Here is a 19,966-nt window from a genome sequence, read left to right as displayed (position 1 = left end):
ATGGTGGAGCCATCTTAAATTTGTTTATTGTCTGTCACATGATCTGGACCTTCACCCCCCATCACCACTAATACAAGTTTAATCATGGCTGGATTTGGGTAGATCCAGTTTTCCATAATCTAATCCATTTCTTGTGCTAAGCTTATCCTTTTATGCTCAAAAGAGAGGTAGCATGTGTCTGATTCCCTTTTCAATTATTGTTTTTAGTAAAATCATTAAGGGTTTTTATGTTAATTAAGGTTCAATTTTAAATTTTATTGGGTTATGAGTGTGAGTATGATTAGGTTTGGTTGTAATGTATTTTTGCCTTGCCCACAAGACCCAAAAGCTCCAAAGAAGACCCCACCTAATGCTAATTAAGCTTTAATTTTATTGGGTTATGAGTGGGAATATGATTAGTTTGGGTTGTGATGTGTTTTTCCCCATGCCCACAAGACCCAAAAGCTAGCTCCAAAGAAGACCCCAATTTCCAAACCCTTTTTCTTTCTCATTTCTTTGCCTTCATTAAAAATAGCATACAAGGCCTATGCATTCAAGGCATCATGTGTAGGAAGTTGCACTTCAGCTTCTCTATTGAATTAATATTTGTTTATCTCATTGTTAACTTGTTCTAAGGAGACCATTGTTGGTATCATATACTGTAGGTGGATTTCTTGATTGGTATGAGTTGGTGTGTTGGGTCCCACAACTCTTGCCAATACAGAGGAAGTTGACAAATGTGCGGTGGAAATTGGTCAGGTAGTGTGTTACATCTTAATTCCAATTCCTTTGAAATGCATCCAATCAGTTTCTTGGTTTTGCTTAAAAGGAAATTTGATATCCCATGCATTTTGACCATAAGCGGATTATTTTAGGGTTAGGAATGAGATGCAATCGTTGGTGGAAGCCATTTTGAAAACACAAGCTCAAACGAGAGATGTAGAGAGAGAGACCTGTATAAATAGTTTGTATTAGTCAAAGCAAAATCTGTTTTATTCACAGAGAGAGAGACCTGTATAATAGTTTGTATTACTCAGAGCAATCAAAGTAAAATCTGTTTTATTCATATAGAATGTGATTTAAGGGTGTTCCTATGCAAATTCAGGGACTTTTCCAAATTTCAACTAACCCGAGCCCATCCGCGGGCTCCTTTTGGTGTAAGCAGTGGAAATTATATAAACCTTGGTAGACAATTTTGACTGTCTTTATTAGTAGTGAATAAATTACGAGGAAAATCTCATGTTCTAACTTAACGTATTGCACATGTTAATTACAATAACTAAGCCAATTTTGACTTCCATTAAACAAAAAACAAAATACAAATCTAAGGTTGAAACATTTAACAAGAAGAATGGTAAAATCAATCAGATGGGAAAATCATATCGACACTTCCCTTGTTTTAATAATGGGAGGCTTCTCTTTATTTTACATATTTATAATTTTTAGGCATATAAAATTAAGGCAGATGATATCTCAGTAAATGCTAAAAAGACAGTCACTTTTGGACGGTCTGGATCATCATAGTGAGATTTTATATGATGTGTGGTCCCATAAGCCCGAATTTTTCAAAAAGTACGCTGCGGCCCACTCCATATGAGTCCATATTATGATCCAACCATCCATTGTTGGGCCACAGCGTAAATCGGTTGTGCCCCAAAACTCATTTCCCTTTATAGAAGTTTCCATAATGTGCAGTCCCTCTATAGATCGGAGGGTTAGGATTATCCAAAGGAAATGAGTTTTGGGGCACAACCTATTTACGGTGTGGCCCAACAAATGGACGGTTTGGATCATCCTATGGAGTGGGCCGTACCGTACTTTTAAAAAAATACGGGTTTATAATACAGCCACACATCATATAATTAAATTCTCCCTTAAAGAGAGTTATTATACCCCTTTTCTGCTTTATATGTCTTGATCGGATTATCCTAGACCTTTGATTCATCCGCTAAGAAAATATAAACCTTCGATCATTGCAGTACTTTATCCTAAGCCTGAGGTACTCCTACGGGACAGGACCAAGACCATGTAGGTGCCTCGTGATCTTCTACAAGGTTAACGGTCTCGATTTCACATATGCCCCTCTATGCTGAACTCAACTCAACTCAACTAAGCCTTTGTCCCAAACTAGTTGGGGTCGGCTAATGAATCCTTTAGAAAATTTTCATGAAGAAGGTGAAAGGATCTACCCTGCTCAAATTGACTAAGTCTAATCCTGACACTAGTTGGGTTCGTCTACATGGATCATTTTTTTCTATTCTCTTCTATCCAAGGTCATGTTCTCTGTTATGCTCATAGCTCTCAAGTCTTTCCTCACTGTTTCTACCCAAGTAGTTTTCGATCTGCCCCGACTTATTTTTACTCCATCAACTTGGCATGAGTCCCTTCTTGTCACCGGAACATCCAAAGGCCTACATTAGATATGCCCGAACCATCTTAAGTGGTGCTCTCTCATCTTCTCCTCAATTGGTGCCATCCCCACCTTTTTTACGGATGTCTTCATTCTTAATTCGATCTAACCTTGTGTGGCCGCACATCTATCTAAGCATTCGCATCTCCACTACACTCATCTTATGCACATGCTGCTTCTTGGTGGCTCAACATTCTGAGTTGTATGGGACCTAAAAATTGCCTGGGTAGTCGCTTTCTGATATCAGCACTCCTTTCTAATTGGTTGCAACAATTTCTTGAACAAGGGGGTGCAGATATAATCTCATGTATATAAAACAAGGGAGTGCATATATAATCAAACAAGGGTGTGCATATATAATTAGCTGTTAAAGATTGTTGTCATTCTCAAGTGCTATTATCAAACAAGGGAGTGCAGATATAATCACCCATATAATTAGCTGTTAAATTGTTGCCATTCTCAATCAAGAGCCAATTTAAAAGTGTTTAATAAATTGAGGAGTTCCCTTAAGAGGAAAAAGGAGTTTCAGTATCATTTCTACCATTAGAACACATACATGTAGGCCAAAATTCATTGGTGGCCACATGCAGGGGAGGGGCCTAATGGGGTTGGGTTCTCACATCATTTTCCAAGTCAGAGGTGGCATTTGAATTGTGTCTTTGCCACCAAATATTTAAAATTCGTCAATGATTAGTGTCAAGAATAGGAATTGATATTGATCAAAGGGGACCAATAGCTTCCTTAAATAAAATACGAAAAATGTAAACATTTAAAATTCGCATAAAAAGTAAGTCCATAGACTTTACTTTGGATCTATTTGGATGTACCTAAAGTAGAATGAAAGGAAAATAGATTCCCACTTCTTTACTTCCCTTTTTGGTTCTCTTGATTTGAGAGGAATCAAATAGTAAAAAAAAATTGCATTTGGAAAAATTGCAGCTGACAAAGACTATCACGCAACCAAATAATACTAAGAAAAGGAAAATATGTCCTTTTAAGCCATGTTCGGCAACCATGAATTTTTGTTTTCATGATAAATTAGTTTGTCAAGTGGTGAGAGAAGGGTAGGGAGGGTGGGACCATGGGAGCAGAGATTTGAGAAGGCACGGATGAGTAGAGGTTGAAATGTGGCTCAAAAAAAGGGAAATGATATCAACACTGCAATGTTATAATAACACGCACGAAGTTTGTTGTCCGTTAGTATTTAAAGAGCTTGAATGAGCTTTCTGAGATCTGTAATATCTCTCTGACAACGCTTTAAATACTAAACGATAAGATGCTTGTGCGCATGTTATGAAAACGTTGAGTATTGATATCATTTCCTAAAAAAATCAATCATATTTTCAGTGTAATTTGTTTTTTTCAAGCTTTTCTTACCTTCTCACTTAGTCTCTCTCGTGTCTATCCCTCTCCCACCCTACCTCACGGTTCTCACCATTGTGACGAAGGTAATTTTCATCTGTCCAAACATATGGAGATTTTGGTCTTTTAGAATCAAACAAAAAAACTTTCCACCATGGTATTTTGCTCACACAATTTGCAAAATTTCCTCAAATGTGATGCCTCTCTATGCAAACGGTCAAACAAGAACATTTCTTTTGCAAAACCCCCCCATAATTTGACAAGAGAATAGACGACATGTATGTGGTACACAAATCTGTTTTGAATTTGGAGGTGTAGAAAACTTTTGGGCAAAAACCTAGCAATCACATGCAAAATAACGGTAACAAGCCACACATATGAGACCGTGAACTTCTACCATGTGAAAAAAGAATAAAAACATTGTAAGGAGAAAAGTCTACGTCAACACATGCAAGAAGATCACGATTTCTACTATATGAGAACATAATTCAAATGTTATAAAGGTATTAATCCAATCCCTGTAATTCAACGGATGAAGAATAAAGCGACAATCCAAGAGCAAAGGTTGGGCAAGCTTTGATGCCCTCTTTCTGTTAATGAAATTAACTGGGAAACATAATCTTCTAAATGGGCTGGTCTTTTGATAATTCTCTTTTGCTTGATTTTCGGATCAACTCTGTCTACCCAACTAGTCCTATTTGATCTAAAAAATCCAACCTACAAACTTGATCTCGCCCAGAAAACCCTCTATCTCAACTACTGGGTCATTTTCCGGCTTTCTTTCGTGGTATCATCAATTTTCCCTGGATAGGTCTATTTTGTTTGCTTTTCTGTTGGATTTCCATACCCAAGGCTCCCATCGCTACTCTTTTAGGAACCGAATGCTTAACTCCTCCTGTAAGATCCTCCGCGTCAAGAGATGCCGCTGCATCAGACTCCCCAGGTTGAGAAGGACCGGTCCTCGAGGCCAAATGATTATCACCATCATCTCCATGACACACCTCCAAATCAGCTACGTTAAAAGTTAGGAAAACTCCCATATCGCCAGGCAGATCAGGCATATACGCATTCTCACCAATACCCTTGAGTACACAGAACGGTCCATCAGCTTGGTCATGCAACTTGCACATTTACCCCTTGAACATAACTCCTTCCACATGTTGATCCAAATAAAATGTCCTTTAAATTTTACATGTTTTCTAATCTTTTTGGCCAATTCTTTGTATTTGTGGTTGCTCTCTCGAATCAGTCCCTTATTTTCTTTTGATTCCTCAAAAAAATTCGGCCATGGATAGAAATTCACCCCACCCCCCTCCTAAAGGCTTAGGAATAATTTCCATCACCAAATTTCTGTCATACTGCATCTTTAATGGGTATAATTGACACTTTATAATTTTAGTACCAATTCTTCTTTCATTGAATATAATATTACTCGTCAAATAGATTCATTTTGTGCTAATAGGCCTACCTCTACTCAATGTGCTACTCATCGACCAATATCTTCTTCGACATGCTACTCTTTTCCTTTATTTAGGCCCTATTGAACAAGGATGTCTTTCATATTTTTTTCTTTTTTACGAAGGAGTAATCAATTTTTATCAAATTTAGTTCTCAATCTCAAATTTTTGAGGTTGAGTCCTTTATTGTCTAGAATACCTCACACTTATATAGATGATATATTGTAAAATCGCCTACTTCACACAGAAGCAGGGCGAAACTCTAGAAAGTTAGGCAGACAACTTTCTTCCATCATACTGATCAATCTAAACAACCCAGATCGATTCAATAACCTTTTATAATTACAAAATATTTAAATAAAAAATACCTACTTGCAAAACTCCACGTCCAATATAAATCTCTCAAACAAACTTTCTAATTGTCCTCTTATGTGAAACTACCAGTTACTCCAAAAGCTTAAGCACCAGTTACTCCTCCAAAAGCTTAAGCTTTTGGAGGAGGAGTAATTTAATATTTTTATACTTTAACACTCCCCCTCGCGTGTTGGCCCTCTTTCTTTGGGTTGGCCTACACGTGACACATGTGGCCCCACTTTTGGGTAGAGCATTGCATGTGGATTTTTATCATCAAGGAGGTTTGAAGTGAGGACCTTTGGTCTGATACCATGTGAAACTACCAGTTACTCAGAAGGCGTTATTTAATATTTTTATACTTTTAACTTCTTCTACTACTCCGATTAGATCGGTCAAACAACACTAAGACCTTGTCCTAGAAAATTATTAGGCCAAAATTGATCCAATCACTAGCAATATAAAGATGACAAACTATTCACATGCACCTGGTTCGAATTAAAAGCCATCCATAGTGAGATCACGTTTTTCAACTGTATGAGAAACTAAAAATAAAAAGGGCAGTGATAAATCAACCCCATATAGATTGCTTAGAGAGAGATAGAGAGAGACATTTGGTTGAGGGGATTGCTAGGGTCCATCGCAAAAGGCATTTCTCGGGAGGTGGTATTTTTTCAAAAAGTACTGTGGGGCCCATTTCGTAGGATGATCCAAACCATTCATTTGTTGGACCACATTGTAGTTAGGTTATATCTCCAAAATTCTCTCCATAGTATGATCTAACCCTCCTATCTACGGAGGTTTCATAATGTACCGTCCCTCTACAGAGGTTAGGATTTTCTTATGGAAATGATTTCGGAGCACAGCTATTGGGGACCAGAAAATGAACGGTTTGGATCATCCAATAATCGTTGACCTGATCATTTCCACAGAGAGAGACTCCTACGTGCCCCCCACGCCCCTCCACCCCACCCACGCCCCGCCTTTGATGTATCTAACGGTGGTCATAAGAGTGGTCCCGCAAGTCCGACGCTGTGCGCTCTGTTCAAACTTCAAACAATAAAAAAGAAAAGAAAAAAGGGGGATGCGCCAGACTTGTAACGCATTTTCACGTTCAAGGGGTACGAATTATCCAAAAAGTGGTGCGAATTTATCATCGCCCAAAAAAAAAAAAAAAACGGAAAAAACTTAGGCTCCACCCTCTCCCCTCTAACCTCTATAAGAGGAGACAGAAAGCTCTTCTTTCATTTCCGATAAAAACACCCCTCCCCAAAATCTCCTCCTCTAAAACTCTCTTCTCCCCGCCATTAACATCAAAGAGAGAGATAAAAAAAACAAAGAGTCCGTGCATTTTGGCTCTTAAAAACAGAGAAAAACGCTTCAGATCCTTCATCTCTTTTCCATCAAATCTCGCCGTGTTATTTTGATTCCTGTAAGTTACTTTGATTTATTTCGATTCTGCTTTTCTAGGCCTTGTTTTCCTTCTTTAGACAGAAAAATAACAGAGTTTTTGTCCTTTTTAGTACACTTAGCCGTTTCTAATTTCAGTTTGTGTGTTTTTTAAGTTTCGATCAATGTCATTAAAGAAAAAGCCGAAAAAGTCCGACTTTCTTTCGTACTTCTTCAATTCTGCTATTTATGTGTTCTTTCCCAAGATTGAGATGTTAGAAGGAAAGATGAAATTTTTGTTCGATTATTGCGTGTATTTATGTTCTATACTGGTGTTGAATTTATGATCTGATTTCTTAAAAATCTCCTCATTCTCTTCAACATTAGAGAATTTCTGAATTTTTGGCTCTCTTTTCAAAAATCTAAGATTTTGAAAGGAATTATCAGCAGACAAAGTGAATTTCATAGCTAAAATTCTAAGATCTTGCATCGTTTCGCATTCAGATCCCGTTTCGAGATCTCCTTATGATATTGCTAATTTTTCATCTCTCAGTTCTGTATTTTATGTTTTCTTTTTTAATTCTTTTCCGAGCTTTCCGTGGCGAAAAAGCAACACTTTTTTCTTGATTTTGCATCCTGCCTCTTCCTATTCCACTTCCATTTCAAGCTGTAAAAAAAGTCCTTTGGCTTTCCTTTATTTTCTTTTTATTATTTTTTTATTTTTTATTTTCCCTCCTCTTTTTATTTTCTCCTTTTTAAACCTTTTCTGAAGGCAATTGATGCTTCGAATCAGAATAATTTAAAGACATTTCTCTTGATTTCAGGGAGATGTTTGCTGTTGCTTTATGATCTTGAGAAATGAGAACAGATCCCAGTAGAAATTACAAGGTGTGAATTTTCTTATCTTCTCTCTCTCTCTCTCTTTTTTAATTTCTTTTTTCTTCTCCTTTTCGTATGTGATGATTCTTTACCATAAGACCTGAAAATCCTGAGATCTGTTCTAGTCTTCATGGCCGAAAGTCGTGGTTCGAAAATGGCTAAACATAAAGAGCAGAGCCGATGAGTTCCATTCCGATTACTCAATAACAGGTAAGTCTTGTTTCCTTATTTTACTTTTCTGTTTTGGCGACTGATATTTGCACTACTATGCTTTGATAATAAGAAGAAATAACCTTGTCTTTTGTTATTTAAACATCTGCTGAGAGCCTTTTGCCTTTTGACAGATGTTTAAATAAGAAAATACAAGGTGAGTTCGCCTCATTATCAATATATAGTAGTGCAAATATCAGTTGGTTTCTGTTTTTATTTCTTGTTTTCGCTCTCTCTCCATTTCTGTTGTGATTGTCGGTTTTTTTTTTCTTTGTTCTCTGCAGGTATGGAAGAAAGAAGGAAGAGCTATTCCGACAAGGACCGGTACGTTTTCGTAAAAGGAAATATGTCAGGTACTTACAGTCTCTCTCTCTCTCTCTCTCTCTCTGCACTAAAAAAGAATGAGATTTTATATGGTGTTCTAGTATTTTTTCAAAAATTACTGTAGGGCTTGATCCAAACCGTCCATTTTATGGGCTACAGCGTAAATGGATTGTCCCAAATAATTATTTGCATAGGATGAGCAAATCCCGTAGGGTTGAGATCATCCTATGGAAATAATTTTTGAGTCATAAGCTATCTACTTTCTGGCCCATCAAATGGACGGTTTGGATCATCCTATGGTGTAAGCCGTACTGTAGTTTTTAAAAATACTGGACTGTAAGGTCTTACACCATATAAAAATTCAAAAAATCAAGCCCTTTTATCTTATGAGCTGCCTTTGTTTTTTACCCACAAGGGTTGCAAGCTGGGGCTCCGGAAAATCTTAAACGTCCGCGATTCGAACCGGACGTGCCAGCTGTTTCCGAGTCTCAGAATTTAAGGTGAGCCCCATTTACTCAGAAGGAGCCTACTCTCAACTCTCTGTTACTTGTTCTTACTATTTTTCTGCAAAATCCAATCTTAAATATTTTTCTTAGAGCTGCCGTTCTGCTAAAAAAATAAACCGGGTTTTAGTATCACGACACGTGCGCTAGAGACCAATTCAAACGTTAGCGGAAATTGTTCAAAATAATCTGCTTTCAATGGTGAATTTTCAAAGTATTACCTAGCAAATTAGCAATCTCTGGCTCTAGGAAACACCCAATTGGAGTTGATAATTGAGATGGCATCTGTTTGAAAATTAAGGCTTTGAAAAGGATATTTTGCTAAGGGGCCGGTTTGGATACACGGATTTTAGAATCCAAGTTTTTAGTATGAAAATAGTATAAAATAGGATTCATGATCAAGCTGTTGTACGCTTTCCTGACAGCGTTTCATAGATTTGAAGTGAGAAATTCAAGTTTTAAAAATCTTCCTACATCCTGAGATTTCTAAAACCTGAAAATATGGGAGGATCTGCTATTCTCTTGCAGACGGAAAGAAGGGTGACAAGTAAAAAACGAGTCAAAAACGAAGGTTGGTCCGCTTCTTCTCTCGTCTCTTAGCTACAATTTCCGTGTATCCAAACGGCCCGTAAGTTTCCAACCTAGTTTTATCTAAAAGACGCAGCCAACCCCAACTAGTTTGGGACAAAGGCTTAGTTGAGTAGAGTTGAGTTGAGTTGAGTGTTATTTAAAAGACGCATCCCCGTTCTGAAAGTGGTTTTATTTTTGTTATGTTATTAGCAAAATGCCACAACCGACCCCACCTATTTTGGGACAAAGGCTTAGTTGAGTTGAGTTGATTGGTAACAAAATGGCACTAGTAAAGATGAACCGGCCGCCTTTTCCGTTGTTTCTTATCTTTTTCGTGATTTTTCTTTCATTCAATTATCATTTCTATGTCCCTAAAACAAAAGGAGGTGAAATTATCATTTCTATGTCCCACCTTTGATTCGCATCTTGTATTCGTATAATTAAGGAATAATAGCTTGATTCCAGCTAATAGATGCCTAGCAAAGTTGACCATATACAACAGGGAACGCACCACTTTTTAGATGATCACGTTAGTCATTTCAATAGTGCAAATTTTGCACGACCATCCACAACTTCTGTTTGGATAGTGCAATCAGCAAATTTTTTTTGCGTATGGCCCACCAATGACCCATACATTGCACACCCTCCAATATTTTTGGCTCCACATGATGGTATATATGTGCACTCGAGACCGTTGATCTTTTAGATAATCATGATGTAACCTACCCTTTCTAAGCCCCATGCCCGAACCCACATCCCACAGAGATAAAGGTCATTAAACAGGTATTGACGGATCAAGTGACTATTATCATTCAATCAAGGTGTTCTCTATAGCAATTGACCGTGACATGTGGTTTTCCCTTAAATTAACGGATCTGATCCTTGACACGTAGCAGAGAAGGGACCATTAATTTGCTCCTCCTGTCTTTTCCTTATCTTTTTAGCTCGGGGCATTCGATTCTGCTTGACTAGTGATGCAAAATCTCCACTGTTTTTTTCTCTGCTTAAGTTGTGATGGCGGCCACTCGCCGTCTCTTCCTTTTTTAACTTATTCGTTTTCTATGTAGTAAAAGTGACTTTTTTAGTGGGGTCTATGGAAGCAGGATGTTCGTTGGGACTTGGAACGTAGGAGGGAAGGCCCCACACGGGGACTTGAACTTGAAGAATTGGCTAAGCACCTCAACTCCTGCCGACATCTATGTCCTCGGGTAATCTCTCTCTCTCTCTCTCTCTCTCTCTCTCTCTCAATTGAGGCTAAGGAAACCATTTATTGTGCTGTTATCTGGTTGGTAAAGTGGGCATGTATATCTGTGAGCACTAAATACGAGATTTTATATTATGTGGGCGCGTGAATTAGGTACTTTTCACAATACGGTGGGTACCACATCTGAAGATGATCCATACCGTTCATAGGGACTAACCCTTAAATCATCTACATAGGATGATCTTAACCCTCTGATCTGTAGAGGTTTCTATAATGTGCAGTAGAGGTTCAGGATCATCCAACGGAAGGCGATCTAAGGACTATGGTGGGAGCCCATCAAATTAACGGTTTAGGTCATCTGAAAAAGTCGGCCTCACTGTACTTTCTAGTAAATATAAAATATATGCCCACCAAGAGCAGCCTACCATCTCTAATCTATACACGAGGTACCTTTTAACTAAAAAGAAACAAGGAAACCCAATTATTATTGAAGAATCCACACATTTATTTGGAAACAAAAATTAAATGATAGCCAGAAGCCTAGAAGGGGTAATTCGGGTAGTTTACAGTGTTTGTGGATTTTTAGCAGTGGCCGTTTTCTTTGCCGTTCTTATTGATAAGCTGACTATAAATGCACTGATGGCAACTTTGATAGAGATGGACGGGACTATAACGTGCGCCTAGCTCACCTACAACGCCCAACGTTATTAAATGTCTGCTTTACCCCTTTTAGATAAACATTTTGGGGACAGATACCAGGGTCTCACCAAAAATGCCTACATTAATTGTCCCAAGATTAAATTTGCTCATTTGCAGACATTGTTTATCAGCCATTTACATAGAACTAATCCGATTTTTCTTCTCTAGCAAAACTCACAAGAAATTTCACAAGGCACTTGTGCGGGGAAGGTCCCTACCTGCCCTCTACATTGTGCTACACTTGGAAGTTTCACATTAATGACTTCTCTTTTCATGACTTTATTTCTTTTATATATATATATGAGGAAACTGTTGGTGAGCTAGCTTGCCCAATCACATGGGGACCCACTTTGTTAGGATGATCCAAAGCATTCATTTGAAAGTCCTTTACATACAAATCTGCCCCATTTTTGTCCTCCACAAATGGAGGGGTTAGGGTGATCTTATGGAGCTGATTTTTGGTACACCCCATATCTATGATAAGGCCTTGCAAATGAATGGTTTGGATCACTCCCCAAAATGTGGAACCCATGTGATTGGGCAAGCTATGAGCTTAAGCGCCCAATCACATTGGGGCCTACTTTGTTAGGATGATCCAAGGCATTCATTTGAAAGGCCCTTACATAGATGGGGTGTGTACCAAAAATCAGCTCCATAGGATCATCCTAACCCATCCATTTGTGGAGGTCAAAATGGACAGACATTATTTGTTCACAAATCTGCCCATTTTTGTTCTCCACAAATGGAGGGGTTAGGATGATCCTATTGAGCTGATTTTTGGTACACACCCTATCTATGATAGGGCCTTGCAAATGAATGGTTTGGATCACCACAGAAAATGTGGGAACCATGTGATTGGGGCGTTTAAGCTCACTATAAGTTTGGTGAGCTTAAGCGCCCCAATCACATGGGGGCCCACTTTGTTAGGTGATCCAAAGCATTCATTTTAAAGTCCCTTACATGGATAGGGTTAGGATGATCCTATGGAGCTGATTTTTGGTACACCCCCTATCTATCATAAGGCCTTTAAAATGAATGCTTTGGATCACCTAACAAAGTGGGCCCCCATGCGATTGGGGAGCTTAAGCTCACCATAGGTTTGGTGCGCTTAAGCTCACCAACAGTTTTTTCTCTCTCTCTCTCTCTCTCTCTCTCTCTCTCTCTATATATATATATATATATATATATATATATATATATATATAGGTGAAAAATACAGATACACCGCCTCAACTTTCTGACATTCTCAACGATAACTTTGACTTATCGAAGTCATTAATGACCCCCTTAGTTTTCAATAATGCTTGTTATGTGATGGGGTAGACATGAACGAAGCAATTGTGAGGGGTTTCTTTGACGAATTTTGAACTATCGGGTGAAAAAGTCAAAAGGTCTACTTCATGGACGGTGAAAAGTCAGGGATCTCGTTGATGACTTTGAAAAGTCAGGTTACTGTTGAGAATGTCATAATGTTTAGAGGGTGTATATGTATTTTTAAACCTCAAAAAAATAAGAGTTGAAAACAAACTACAAAAGAGACTTGCTGATATCAGAGTTTCTTCTTTTCACCTAACTCTGATTCTTTTCCTTTACCAGGTTTCAGGAAATCGTTCCTTTAAATGCAGGGAACGTGTTGGGTGCAGAAGACAATGGTCCCGCAGCAAAATGGCTTTCGCTGATACGGAAAGCTTTGTGCAGTACCAAAATAGACACAGAACTTAGTCAAAATTACACTAATACCACCAATTCAGAACCGAACCAGAAGCCCAGAATCAGTTTCTCAGATCTCCTTTCGTTAGAGGACGAGATGGAAGAAGAGGGGGTTGAACTAGACGAAGTTTTCTCAAGTCTCGCAGATTTTATCCCGTACGGGTTATCGAGAAACGACAGCCCTACACATGGCAGGTATTGCTTGGCTGCGAGCAAGCAGATGGTGGGGATCTTCTTGTGCGTTTGGGTGCGGAGCGATCTCAACCGACACGTCACCAATTTGAAGGTTTCCTGTGTTGGGAGAGGCATCATGGGCTATTTGGGAAACAAGGTTATAATTTTCATCCTTCCTATTTTACCCCTCTTAATTTACTTATTCTGCATACTATCCCAGTAGTGGAAAAATGGAAAAACACTAGGATGGTGCACACGCATAACGTGGGTGGGCCCTAATTCTTCTGGTTGGTCCAGCTTTTTTCTCCAATAGGAGCAACCATGGCAGTTCAAGTGACTGCCAAAATGTACGTACTATAAGAAAAATACAAACGAAAATGGGTTTCTGGTTTTCACTGTCTTAAATGTTTGCGAGTGTCATATTTGTCCCCCAAATTTAAGAGGACACTACTTCCTTTTCAGAACATATGGCTTGCTCTTATAACATGCAGCCGCTTATACCCGACTTTCTGTGTGATACGACTTGACTACTGTTACTTTTGGTGCGGCGCACACCTGATCATTTTCAGGTGGTAAATGCCACATTTCACACCAATCATATCAACATGAGTTTCTTTTTAGGGAATTGCTAGCGTCGCAAAAGGCATTCCACGGCTGGTCTGTCACATGTCAAACCATCCATCTCGTGAAATGCCTTTTGCGATGTACCCTAGCAAATCCCATCTGTGTAATCAAAAAACAAAAATAGAGAGAGAAAGTCCCACCTGATCCATTTTCTACTACTTGGGAACGTGAGAGTTGGCCATTTATGCTTAGGGAAAATGCAGATACACCCCCTCAACTTTCTGACATTTTCAACAATAATCCCGACTTTTCAAAGTCATCAGCGACACACCTTGACTTTTCACTATCCATGAAGTAGACTCCCTGACTTTTCACCCTCAATTTCAAAATTTATCAAAGACACCTCCCCCTTGATTTTCATTGCCCATGAAGTAGACCCCCTGACTTTTCACCCTCTAGTTCAAAATTTATCAAAAACACCTCTTGACAATTTCTTCGTTTCCGTCCACCCCGTCATGTAACAAGCATTATTGAAAACTAATGGGGTGGTGTTGATGAATTCGAAAAGTCAGGGTTATTATTGAAAATGTCAGAAAGTTGACGGGGTGTATCTGCATTTTTCCCTTCTATTTATTAGATTGTACTTAGTTTGGAACAAGGGGTGTATCTACTCGTTTATTTCTACTGTAAAATAAATGATTAGATAATACCAACTCCAACAACGTATGCTTTTCCAGTAATTGGTTGTTTCATATGATAGGTCCTTGCTCAAAACCCAACAGCTACTTGATATAAAAATCCATGCTAACCAAAAAAGAGGAGCCACATATGCCATGTGTATGGCCAACCCAAAAAAAGAGGGACCACACATGAGGGGAGGGTGTTGAAGATTAAATGATTAAATAATACCAACTCTAACAGCTTAATCTTTTGGAGTAATTAGTTGTTTCACAATTTGGTTAAACAGGTTATGAAATTATTAATTGCACTTATGAGCAGTTTGCTATAATTTTGTGCTTTCCCCCTCCAACCTCACTTTGTACTATTGGGTTATTTTGCAGGGTTCGATTTCCATTAGCATGACTCTCCATCAAACAACCTTCTGCTTCGTCTGCACACATTTGACATCCGGCGAAAAGGAAGGCGACGAGGTCAGGAGAAATTCAGACGTAATGGAAATAATTAAGAAAACAAGGTTCCCGCATTCCCATAGATTATCCGGGCTGCCATATTCCCCAGATAACATCTTAGACCACGAGTAAGTCCCATACCCAAATTGCTTTGCTCAGTTGGGTTTTCTTCAACTTAGTAGTAGAAAATATGACAGTTAATTTAACCAGTTGTGGTAGGTACTAAGCCCATATTTTAGTAAAATCCATCTGGTTACTGGTTAGTGAATGCAGTTATGGCTTGTTTTCTCCTTGCATTGGGTTTTCAGTTTTACTTAGCCATTCACACTCTGTTTTTCTTCTTACAGTAGGATTATTTGGCTTGGAGATCTAAACTATCGCCTTGCATCTGCCTTTGGCGATACATACCAACTTCTGAGAAAGAACGACTTTCAAGCGCTATTGGAGAAAGATCAGGTGAGTAATTTGAATTACTTTCCTACTGACTTATGTTCTTTTAAAATGCATTTCCGTTTCTAATCGAGAGTGAACTTTTCTTATATGGACAGCTCCGTATAGAGCAGAAAGCTGGTCGTGTATTCAAAGGATGGGAAGAGGGGAGAATACATTTCGCCCCTACGTATAAATACCTACCTAATTCTGACCGTTACGCCGTTGAAATCTCTAAGTCCAGAGAAAAACGACGAACTCCTGCCTGGTAAGTCCTCCCTTATTTTCCATCTCATGACAGATACCTAGAAAAAATTCATCAAACCTCACCATTTTTCAAGGGAGATGATTTATGCGCTCCAATGTTTTTATAAGCATGCGCTGCAGATGCTTGTCGTGTAGTATTAAAGGGCTGTCAGAGGAATATTATGATTCTCAAAAAGCTCTTAAAGCCCTTTAAATACTACACGACACACATCTAGAGCGCATGTTTATCAAAACATTGGCTCCATCTCTGTTACCTATTTCATTGTTTTGCTTGGTTTAGGTTCAGTCCCTTAGGATATTCTAGTTTTGCTCTCTATTAAAACACCTGACAGAAAAAAGACGTGCTTGTCACTATTCTTCTCTTCTTTCTGTTCATGAACCTTCCATTGTCAAAGCTCGAAACTTGAACGTGAAAAACTCTCTTATTTAATTATCTTATACCAAGTGTGGAAAATTTTCTCCTCCAACATAAACAAATAATATAATACTCAACAAGATTTAAAAAAGAAAAAGAAAGATCGGAAATGGTTACCGTGTGCTAAATAAATAACAAACGCACATGGTATATAAAACGTTTGACTCTGACCGCTCTCTACAGACATAATTTATATTTAATAAGTTCTTTTATATTCATCAAAACTGGACTCATTGTGCTAAATAAAAGAGGATGTTGGATAATGACAGAACTGCCCTTCTTTCAGGGTGAAATTTTCAAATTAATGCCAACTTAATTAAAGCTATCCTGGGCCCTAGATGATAAATGCTGATCCTTCAAGGGCCATTACCTTGTCAGGAAAGTCTGCTGCCTATTGGAAAACTTATCTACTACATGTATCAGATATTTACTTTGATGCCATATAGGCAGTGGATATTACTTTACAAATTTACTCCCAATGAAGGGCAATTGGGTAACTTTACGGAGGCATGATTTAGCCCTACTGTTTAAGAGCTCAGTTCTTGTCTTTTGTGCTAACATGTAGGAAAGCTAGGAACTCGTTCCTTCTTTTGTTTACTCTAAACAAATTATTTTAGTCGGCTAAAAGAAGACAATATTTTTGTATATATCTCATGTAACTGTTGCTGCAACCGACCACATATAAGAAATGTGTCTGCTGAATCTTACAGGCTGTTTTTTTAGGGCTATTTGAATATTAGATAGTAGCTGTATTACTCCATTGGTTCAGTAGTGGGCCCTACCTTAATATGATTTGCTTTGCTAAAGCCAATGGGTGGCTGCCACGTGGCTCTGTTTTAGTAGTCATTATGTGGGTCCCATTGCTCTGTTGTTGTAATTGGTTTTTTACGATGAACAGATGGCTGAAAAAGAGTTATTATTATTTTTTTGTGGGTCCATGCAGGTGTGACCGGATACTATGGCGTGGAGAGGGAATGAAGCAGTTATGGTATATGAGAGGAGAGTCCAAATTCTCAGATCATAGACCCGTTAACTCTCTCTTCTCAGTACAAGTAAATGTAGGAAGCAAAAACAAGTTCAGAAAATCAACCCCAACAACTGTAAATTCATGTGCCAGAGTCGGAGCAGAAGAACAAATTCTCATCTTGTCCAGACTGGAAACCTCCCTTCAAACCTCTTCCAGGTTCTAGTCCCATCATTACAGAAACAACAGATCAGAAAAATAATAAAATAACCCTTCAAACAGTTTGGAGCAGAGCGTGCGAGGCGGGGATGATGGTCCGAATAGAATCTATAAAGAAAGAAAAAGAAGCTTTATTCTGCATCAAAGAAGCAGAATATAGCAGGCTTTGTTAGGAAGGAGGGTCAAAACTGTAAATTTCTCAGGTCTAGCGGGCTATTTTACTATCCAGGCTTCTCCTTCTCAGGCCCAGCTTGATAAATGATGAGGAAGCAAAACGACAGTATGGACAGAGATTTTTTGCTAACGTCATGCGCGGTTTTATCTATGCGCTTCCCAGGACTACGAATTCTGTTATTTTGCAGTCTCTGCAAAGAGATAAGAGAGTTAAAGGAATGTTTTACAGTTTTGCTTTTTACAGAGGCGTGTAGAGAGAGAGAGGAGAGAGAGAGAGCTCTATGACTATGTAAGGAATGTTTTATTGGTTTTACCCGACACTACGCTCAGCGTGTTTGCCTCTCTGTTACTTAACTACTCATTTTTTTGGCCCCTTTTCCTAAGTTTTGCTCTTGGTTCATGCATATAGAGTTTTAGCTTTTTGTGTATTGTCACTCTTTATCAGGTACCATAGTTGTCAGAGGTTTTGATTTGGGTTTTATCATGTAGAATAGACTGGAGCAAGGCTTTTGCTTTAATGAAAGAGACGACACATAGTTTTGAAATTTCTCATCACTTACCTGTTAAAAGGCAAAGACAAGATAAAGGTCAATGGGACTTTACATGTGTAAACCCTTCCAAGTTGAACTGATTCTGTATATGCTAGAGTTGAAAAATCATTGAAGATTCCGTGTGGTGACCATGGGAAATGATTTGTATACCACATACACAGCCTTTCTTTTGAAGGTGTGTCCCCTCCTTTGTTTGTTTGCTCTTAACATCTCATTCGAAACTTTAACAGACTATGAGAAAGGTTCTGAACGAGAAGGGGTGCACCAAGCTAAACGGGGTGGTGTGATAAAATTAGAGGCATTCGCTCCCCCTCCTCTTTGGGGACTCTGGGAGAGAGCTATGAGTCCATTTCGTCACTCCCACTAGACTAGAACATTGACAACTTAATCTCGGATAAGGTTCACTAATTCCTAGATGATTACAATCAATCTCATGGTGTGCTTATATAGAGATATGTTATAGAATTAAATCAAGATTATTATGAAAGGAAATAATCCCAATCCAATCTAGTTTCCGAATCTCTCTTGGTTACCTCTTCTAATTCACTTGCCTAATCTATCTAGTTGCCTCATCTAACCAACTTACTTAATTTATCACCAAGACAATCCAATGGTGATAATCTCAACTGAATCCAACGGTAAGATCTCACATATTCTAATATGGTGCTAGGGGACATTAACAATATTTTATTTTTGTCCCACATGGGGACATACATGTGCCAAGGAGACCATTGATATTCTAAAACATCGTAATGTTACATAGATGGTCTTCATCACATGCCAAATTAATAAGTCAAATGTAACATTGCGGCCATGTTTGGCAACCAAGAATTTTTTTTCCTGGGAATATTAGTTCACCAGGTGGTCTGATAGGGCTAGCGAGGGTGGGAAAAGGAAGAGACTTGAGATTGCGTGACTGGGGAGAGGGTAAGAAGTGGCTACAAAGCTGCAAAAAAAATAAATTATATTTTGCCTAGTCCATGGAAAAAAACAAAAGCTCCCATCCTCCCTAGCCCTCTCTTACCTTCGATAAACTAAGAATCTATGGAAAAAGAGTCTCAAGACAGACAACCGTGGAATTAGGGAGAATAAATCAATGGGGAGTGATAAATCGACCCCCATCTATCTTAAATCGACTCACCATGTGTCTTTCTCTCTCCTCTGGGTTAGAGAGAGAAAGAGGAGAGACAGAGACACATGAGGGTCGATTTAAGATATTTGGGAGTCGATTTATCATTGCCCTAAATCAATTGTCTAGATATTTTGTCTAGATATTTTGAGTATAAAAGATTAAATAACGTCATCTCCAACAGCTTAACCTTTTGGAGTAACTGGTTGTTTCATATGGTATCAAAGCAAATGCCTGGGTTCAACTTCGAACCCCCCCCCCCCCCCCCGGACAGCAAATATCCACATAAAATGGGTAAACCCAAAAGAAGGGCCACATGTGCCACGTATATGCCAACCCTAGAAAGAGGGGCCATACATGAGGGAGAGTGAGTATAAAAGATTAAATAAAGCCATCTCCAACAGCTTAAGCTTCTGGAGTAACTGGTTGTTTCACCATTGAACGAACCTTAGATCAAACTCAATGGAATGGATCATCCAATTAAGCCATTCTCAACAGCATTTGGCTGGAATTGTGGTCACCTCAGATCAACAAGAAAATCCTCAAGATTGCACCATATGAATTAAGTTTTCTACTTCGATTGACAATAAAATTTCCAGCATTGTCATGGTTTGTTACATAAAAAATTTAACTTGAAGCACCACAGTTCAAGTTATATTTGGAAGTACCTTAATTTATTACGATATCTCTTTAAATAAGTCATATTCATATCATTTCGCTCTAATTCATGGTAGTAATAAAAAAAATTCCCAAGAATTTTTCCTGCAATCCAAACAAGACCTAAAAGTGATTCAGTTTTGCTGGGGTGCATGTTTGGCAACCATTTAAAGAAAAATCATGGAATATTAGTTTACCTAGTGTGAGAGAGGAGACGAGGCGCAACAGACAGAGATTTGAGGGATT

The 19,966-nt window shown here is 38.5% G+C and overlaps 1 protein-coding gene across 1 annotated transcript; it reads left to right on the top strand.

Annotated features, from left to right (window-relative positions):
- Nucleotides 1–6,796: 6,796 nt before the first annotated feature.
- On the top strand, nucleotides 6,797–17,725 carry LOC143848442 (DNAse I-like superfamily protein). Its single transcript, XM_077357387.1, has 11 exons — nucleotides 6,797–6,991; nucleotides 7,773–7,836; nucleotides 7,953–8,037; nucleotides 8,322–8,390; nucleotides 8,777–8,861; nucleotides 10,538–10,642; nucleotides 12,934–13,378; nucleotides 14,847–15,043; nucleotides 15,263–15,371; nucleotides 15,464–15,612; nucleotides 16,970–17,725. The coding sequence occupies exons 2-11, from the start codon at nucleotides 7,807–7,809 to the stop codon at nucleotides 17,214–17,216; spliced, it is 1,521 nt and encodes a 506-aa protein (XP_077213502.1). The 5' UTR covers nucleotides 6,797–6,991; nucleotides 7,773–7,806; the 3' UTR covers nucleotides 17,217–17,725.
- The last annotated feature ends 2,241 nt before the right edge of the window (nucleotides 17,726–19,966 follow it).

Source organism: Tasmannia lanceolata, unplaced genomic scaffold (assembly GCF_043159265.1).
Source record: "Tasmannia lanceolata isolate RefF3 unplaced genomic scaffold, GAP_Taslan_0.1 ptg000016l, whole genome shotgun sequence".
NCBI lineage: Eukaryota > Viridiplantae > Streptophyta > Magnoliopsida > Canellales > Winteraceae > Tasmannia > Tasmannia lanceolata.
Note: the sequence above shows the minus strand (reverse complement) of the source record. Positions and strands in the feature narration are given on the sequence as shown.

Coding starts and splice junctions, on each gene's coding strand:
- LOC143848442 (XM_077357387.1), top strand. CDS start 7,807: ATGAGAACAGATCCCAGTAGAAATTACAAG. Junction 8,391..8,776: donor CGTAAAAGGAAATATGTCAG/GTACTTACAGTC, acceptor TTTACCCACAAG/GGTTGCAAGCTGGGGCTCCG. Junction 15,044..15,262: donor GATAACATCTTAGACCACGA/GTAAGTCCCATA, acceptor TTCTTCTTACAG/TAGGATTATTTGGCTTGGAG.